The sequence below is a fragment of the Oncorhynchus clarkii genome, chromosome 7, assembly GCF_045791955.1.
Source record: "Oncorhynchus clarkii lewisi isolate Uvic-CL-2024 chromosome 7, UVic_Ocla_1.0, whole genome shotgun sequence".
Classification (NCBI taxonomy): Eukaryota; Metazoa; Chordata; class Actinopteri; order Salmoniformes; family Salmonidae; genus Oncorhynchus; species Oncorhynchus clarkii.
In genome coordinates this window covers 46,718,387-46,724,386 of record NC_092153.1, presented here as the reverse complement: position 1 = coordinate 46,724,386, position 6,000 = coordinate 46,718,387, and the positions used below count along the sequence as shown (strand labels likewise).

Below are 6,000 nucleotides of genomic sequence, written 5' to 3'. Positions count from 1 at the left end.
TCAAAATCTGAATTGTTTTTAATAACTATCTTTAACCATTACCAGACAGACATAACAATAATCAGAAACCATTTCCTCTCTTCCACATCAATCAACACACCGCAATATCAAGACAATGAGGTCTACATTTTTCAATCTGTTCCCTTCTCTCTTCAGTCAGTCAATGTTTCTGTCCCACTCAGTTGGTCCTGGGCTTCTTATTGGCTCCCTGCAGCCACTGTTGGAGAGGCCCTGCAGTCTTCATCTGCTTCTCAGGCCTGGTCTCTCTTGTGTGCCCCTCCTGTTTGACTTCCCCAGTGTCTGGCTCTTTCCTCTTTGGGTGCGTGCTGCTCTTCAGCCAGCCCATCATCATCTTACTGCTGGCTGAAGGCTTGGGCTCCTGGGGAAGGTGATGAGGGGGTAAGTGGAGGCAGGGAGGAACAAGTAGTATTGTATGGAGCTAATTATACATTTTCTCTTTAGGTTTTAAATCTAGATTTTTAGTAAATATGTGAAGTGTTCAGTCTGGGACCACCTTTCTAATGATCATGAGATATTCAATGGTTGGAACACATCATCAGACATCTCAAATATGGGTATGTAGTGAGGCCAAGCTGTTGTACCTTAGCTTGAAGATCCACTGGCTGCAGGCACTCAGGGGAGTTGTTTCGAGAGTTGTTGACAAATGAGGAGACAGGGTGAAAGGTCAGTGTATTTTTGGACTGAAGCAATTTAAGGGCATCTAATGACTTGACCTCACCAAAATCCAGCCATCTTCTGACCTCCTCTTCTCCATCGAGAATCGCTGGCATCCTGTATGTCAATCACAATCATTGGTAATTCTACATCATACACAAACTCTCATATACACAGAACATACTCTCTCTTTGAGTAAATTGAGTAATGCTTGAGACTGAGGCCCTTACCGGTCATGGATGCCTTGAAGATTAGGGGATGCATCCATAGTGATCACAGTGTAGGTGTAGAGGGGATCTCCACCACTAGGGGGAGTCCAGCAGTCAAACAGTCCTGCAATGGTCAGCAACCGCCATCCTCTCCACTCATGGTCTCCTTTGTCCTCCTACACAAGACAGACACACAGATAAGCAAGGTATATATGCTCAAAAAGCAATGCTCACATTAAAAACAGAGAAAGATCACAAATGGGTCTGAATGGAGTCAAAAAGGGTGTTTTTGAGGGGGGGAGAAAGGGCAGCGGATGGGGGATATCATCAGTGTAATCAGACTCAAGCATCTTACTCTGAATGTTGTCAGTTTTCTGTGTTTGCTCAGTGATGCATGGTCCATGTGTGTCAGCAGCTCACCTCTTTCTGGTCTACAGAGCCTTCCTCAGAACTGCATGTCTGTAGATCCTCCTTACAGGGTGTTCCCTCATCCTGGTCCTCTGTTTTCACATGAACGGGTCCTTGAGTCTGGGGGAAATAGATGAAGAAGGGCTGCTTGTCTTTCTCCTGCCTCCTCCATTCATAAAAGCCATCAGCCAGGATGACACAGCGCTGTCCTTTCAACAGCGGATCCTGAAATGAAATAGTACACAAACATTCACTAATACACATGGAAACCGTTTGAGGATGCACGTTGTCCCTGTTGACAATGAGTTATGTGCATTTCATGTGGAGATTAATCAAACTCACTCCACACCTTGTAGGACTTCTTCTCTAGCAGGCTCTCACTGCGACAGTTGTTGGTGCTATACTGCATCTTGTTTGGGTCATTCTCCTTGAACCAGGCAGGCACCAGGCCCCAACGCATCACTGCCAGCACACATTCATCCACTGGGGCATTCTGAGAGAAAAGGGTTGGATGGAGACCATCTGGTTAATACACAAATCTTTTCCTCCAGGAAAGGCGCAAATGACACCCCCCAAAATAAACATCCAGCCCTCCTGGCCAGGATCAGTTGATCTGCTTCAGTTGCACAACTATACTTACCTTAACAAAATGTCTTTGGGACAACAAGACTGGGCTCAAAGACTGGGGGCTCTTGTTGTAGGAAGGTTGGTACTTAACAGAATCTCCGTCTTTCCACCTTGGCTGTCGACGCTGCCCTCCTCGGTCTCTGTACTGGGAGGCGCGGCTGACTTCATCTGCCGCCAGGGTGCATGCAGTCCTCCCGCACATCCTCAGCCCAGTCTGATGGAATAACAACAACATGAAGTCATGAAATGCATGCATTGGGTTTGCCAGTAGATACCGACCCTACCATTGCGCTTGTTTACACTGAGCTGAACTGGGGTCGGAACGCAATCATGGTAACATTATCTTGCCAGTGTGAGATATGGGTCGGAAAATGTACCTCAATGCAGGGATGAGATATGCCACTGTACTCCAAATTTGACCAATTTCCACAATTTTATTTAACTAGGCAAGTCACAACGATACATCAAGAAGATTTAAAAGCTGCTTGTTTTCCAGGAAAACATGCTAGCTAGCAGTAGCCACCGCGGCCATTATGGAATGGCAGTGTCAGCCAATCAGTTTTTTTGTTGTTCAACGCAACATTCCATAATGGCTGCTGTGGCTATTGCTAGCTAGTATGAGGACGGAATGGGCAGTTTCCCAGGAAAACTAGCAGTATATCAATCTCGATAGAGCAGTGTGGATAGAGGTACAATTTGCAGTACAGTGACATCCCAGGTACATTTTCCGACCAATATCTTGTGCTCTACCTGTTTTAATGTAACCATGATTGCTTTCTGAACCTAGCCAGCAGATCCGACCTGCTTGCTTACAGATACATGAAGCCTGTCCGACCCTAGTGCATAGGTTAAGACACCGCAGAGCTGGCTTGGAAAAAGTACCTTAATCCAGGGATGATAAATGCATTATACTCCAAATTGTACTATTAACCCAGCTGTTACACAGGGAAGATTGAACGACTGCTAAAAAAAACAGCAGTCGTTCAATCTTCTGTGGTACGTTCAATTGTGGTACGTTTTCCAAGCCATATCTTGCTCCGGCTCCACAGTGTCTTAAACTTCATAGGGATAGGCGTCCCGTCAACTGGACAGTTGTAAATCATTTAGCGCCGTGTGTCACGATCGCAGATTTTAGAGAAACAACAAATGTCGGTACATACAAGTCTTATATCAGCTGAAAGCCTAAATTCTTGTTAGCCTAAACTGCACTGTCCAATTTACAGTAGCTATTACTGCGGAAAAAAATGCCATGCTATTGTTTGAGGAGAGCTCCTAACAACAAAACACTTTTCACAGCGGGAGGTTTGATAAATTCACCTCTGAAGGTGGAATGTGTACTTACATTCTGAAATCTTGCTCTGATGTATCATCCAAAGGGTCCCAGAGATAACATGAAGTGTTGTTTTGTTAGATAAAAATCATTTTTCATATCCTAAAAAAGGTCCATATAGCACGATCTGATTTTGTATTTCCACTCGTTCAATTTGCAAAGAAAGGAATCTGTGAAAACGTAACCCTAAACGTTGTTTCAACCAGTCAAATAACATTCGTATTTATTCCTCAGAGATCCTAAAACGTAACCAGACTTCACTATATCATTAGGAGTGTAGTATATCCTATAGGACACCAAATTTGGTCAGAGAGCGACGCCTTCATGGCACGCCGATGACGTGGGCGGTCTTCACTTGATTGACTGTCACTTTATCAAATAAGCACCAATCGTGGTCAAACAAAGCTAATGATCTGGGCTTTACGGGAGTAAGCAGAAACCCAGTATATGTCGCAAAATGTTACTGCTAACCTTGTGCGACAGCAAGCCTTTTTCATTTGGACAAAAATATGGAGGAGTTACGAAGTTATGAAAACTGGGTGTTTTGCAAATGTTGAACTTATAATATGGCTACTAACACTGTAAAAGCTAAATCAAAGTCCAAGTATACAGATTTAATGATATTCTGCAGAAAAATGTAATGTGAATGTAAATGTCTCCTTCACGATTTGCACAAATGTACCTGGGTGACTTCACACGTCATGTAGTTTGCTCATACTTCAAGATATCCGTCTGAAACTTTGCACATACACTGCTGCTTTCTTCTGGACACCATCGGAATTACAACCAGAGTGATGGCTAGATTTGGGATCTTGCTGTTGCATTTCAAAGATGGTGATGTATTTTCATCTACCAGATCTATTGTGTTATATTCTCCTACATTCCTTTCACATTTCCACAAACTTCAAAGTGTTTTCTTTCAAATAGTACCAAGAATATGCATATCCTTGCTTCAGGCAGTTAGATTTGGGTGTCATTTTAGGCGAATTTAGGGAAAAAAAGGGGGGTTATTCCTATTTAGCTTCATGTCCACCAGATACATCAAACTCTTCACGCTCCGGTGGAAGTTATTCATTGTTAATGGAACAGTCCGCAATGCTACATTTGGAATGCCGCACTAGGCTGCAGTGCGTTCTGTGTACCGCATGCATTCAATATTTTCAACTCGTGACGTTGCATTACCGTGCAGTGGTACAAATGGAAGTTCATTATGCGTGTCCCATGGCGGGGGTTGCACCATACTGAGGCCAAATTATGATGACAATTGTGTAGTTAGAGAGGAGAAGATACTGGATGAATGACTGGAAATTCATCTCTGGTAAGAATGACACAGACAATTCATCATTACTATACTTGGGTAGCCAACAGAACGCAGTACAGAATTAATACACACAGCACTTTTCAGTGTGTAATTTAGCATGCCATCACGCAGAGCAAGCTAGTGATTTGAAATCAGTACTCTATATGGGAACAACCAGTTCAATTTGTTGATGTTGCTAGAGATGAGTGGAAAGAATAGAAACAAACTAGATTCATTGTTGTAATATGCCGTTGTGCGCACCAGTCTCTTGGTAGCTCTGCCATCCTATGAAACCATTAGGTCAACAGGATAATAACTTTCATCTGTTCTAATTATTAGCTTTGGTCAAACAGAGCGAAAAAGGTCTTCTCTATGCTGCAAACTGTTCTGCAACCTTGCAAGGGGTATGATGTACAGAAAATGTGGGCTAGACATTTGGCAAAAACAACATATTGCAAAATGCCTGTATCTGGTGGACATATGGCATTAATCTACACAGGAAGGCTGTCAGACCCTAGTACAGCTGTAAGCAAGTGGGTTGGATATGCTGGCTAGTTCCGACCCCAATGACAGTGCAGCTCGGTGTAAACAAATGTAACAGTAGATTCGGTATCTTCTGGAAAGCATTGGGTATGCGAACTGACAAACTAAACATTTTCCAAGGTGACTCAAGAAGCATTAGCTAATAGCTAGCTATATCGATCTACCAGTAACGTGAACTATCTCTGTTAGCTTAGCTTGCTAGCTACCAAGTCAACCATGCAACTTTATTTTCAGCTAACTGCCTAGGACGCCACGGTTCAACTTCAGATAGCTGACAAATCTTTCGATGCATGGTAAAAATGGGAGAACCAAATATAAGTATTTACATAGTGATTTACCGTTGTTTGTGAAATTTCTGTTGTTTCGGACTGGACTTCGTCTCGACTTGCCAGTCATAAGTCAGAGGGCGCGTTCAGATGTTTATTCTTCTTCTGATATCGTGGCGGTTACGCAAACAAACGTTGTGCATGTCGCTACCTACTGTGATGGAATATACGATCAATCATGATCTGGGTACATCTTTTCCTTCTTTTACATTGTACAGCTAGCTACATGTTCAATTATTTGGCATTTAATACACGGCAATGGGGATGGGACAAATTATCTGACATTTAAACTAAGGAATCTTTACTTTTCCAGGCAAAACCTTCTAACCTCAGCAGCACTGATAAGCTTTCACTTATTTGACCCTCTTTCCTAATGATCAACCTTTTGGCCTCAATGACTTCCTCCCTTCACATTTCTTAAATATCATCTATGGACATATATTGGGACCCCAGTGATGACTCCCCTCAACCTAGAATAAGCACCTGGGACATGGCTTTTAATATTATTCCAATTAATAATTAAGCACTTTCAGAATCTTCTCTTGCTGACCCTGGCTACCACAAAATATGAACAATCTACCA

General features: G+C 42.8%; 1 protein-coding gene across 2 annotated transcripts; it reads right to left on the bottom strand.

Moving 5' to 3' along the window:
• LOC139413395 (5-hydroxymethylcytosine binding, ES cell specific) lies at positions 1–5,557 on the bottom strand. Of its 2 annotated transcripts, none has more exons than XM_071160726.1 (7): positions 5,431–5,557; positions 1,933–2,133; positions 1,642–1,785; positions 1,305–1,517; positions 906–1,060; positions 603–792; positions 1–379 (listed from the first exon to the last, which is right to left on the bottom strand). In XM_071160726.1, the coding sequence occupies exons 2-7, from the start codon at positions 2,119–2,121 to the stop codon at positions 179–181; spliced, it is 1,092 nt and encodes a 363-aa protein (XP_071016827.1). In that variant the 5' UTR covers positions 2,122–2,133; positions 5,431–5,557; the 3' UTR covers positions 1–178. The 2 variants fall into 2 exon arrangements, with proteins under 2 accessions (XP_071016827.1, XP_071016826.1); XM_071160725.1 differs by lacking the exon at positions 5,431–5,557 and adding an exon at positions 4,432–4,559.
• Between the last annotated feature and the right edge of the window lie 443 nt (positions 5,558–6,000).

Excerpts from the sequence above, each read along its gene's own strand:
- LOC139413395 (XM_071160725.1), bottom strand. The coding sequence starts at position 4,458 with ATGAACTTCCATTTGTACCACTGCACG. Across the intron at positions 1,786-1,932 it reads CCCAAAGACATTTTGTTAAG|AATGCCCCAGTGGATGAATG; the intron begins GTAAGTATAGTT and ends CTTTTCTCTCAG. Across the intron at positions 1,518-1,641 it reads TAGAGAAGAAGTCCTACAAG|GATCCGCTGTTGAAAGGACA; the intron begins GTGTGGAGTGAG and ends ATTTCATTTCAG.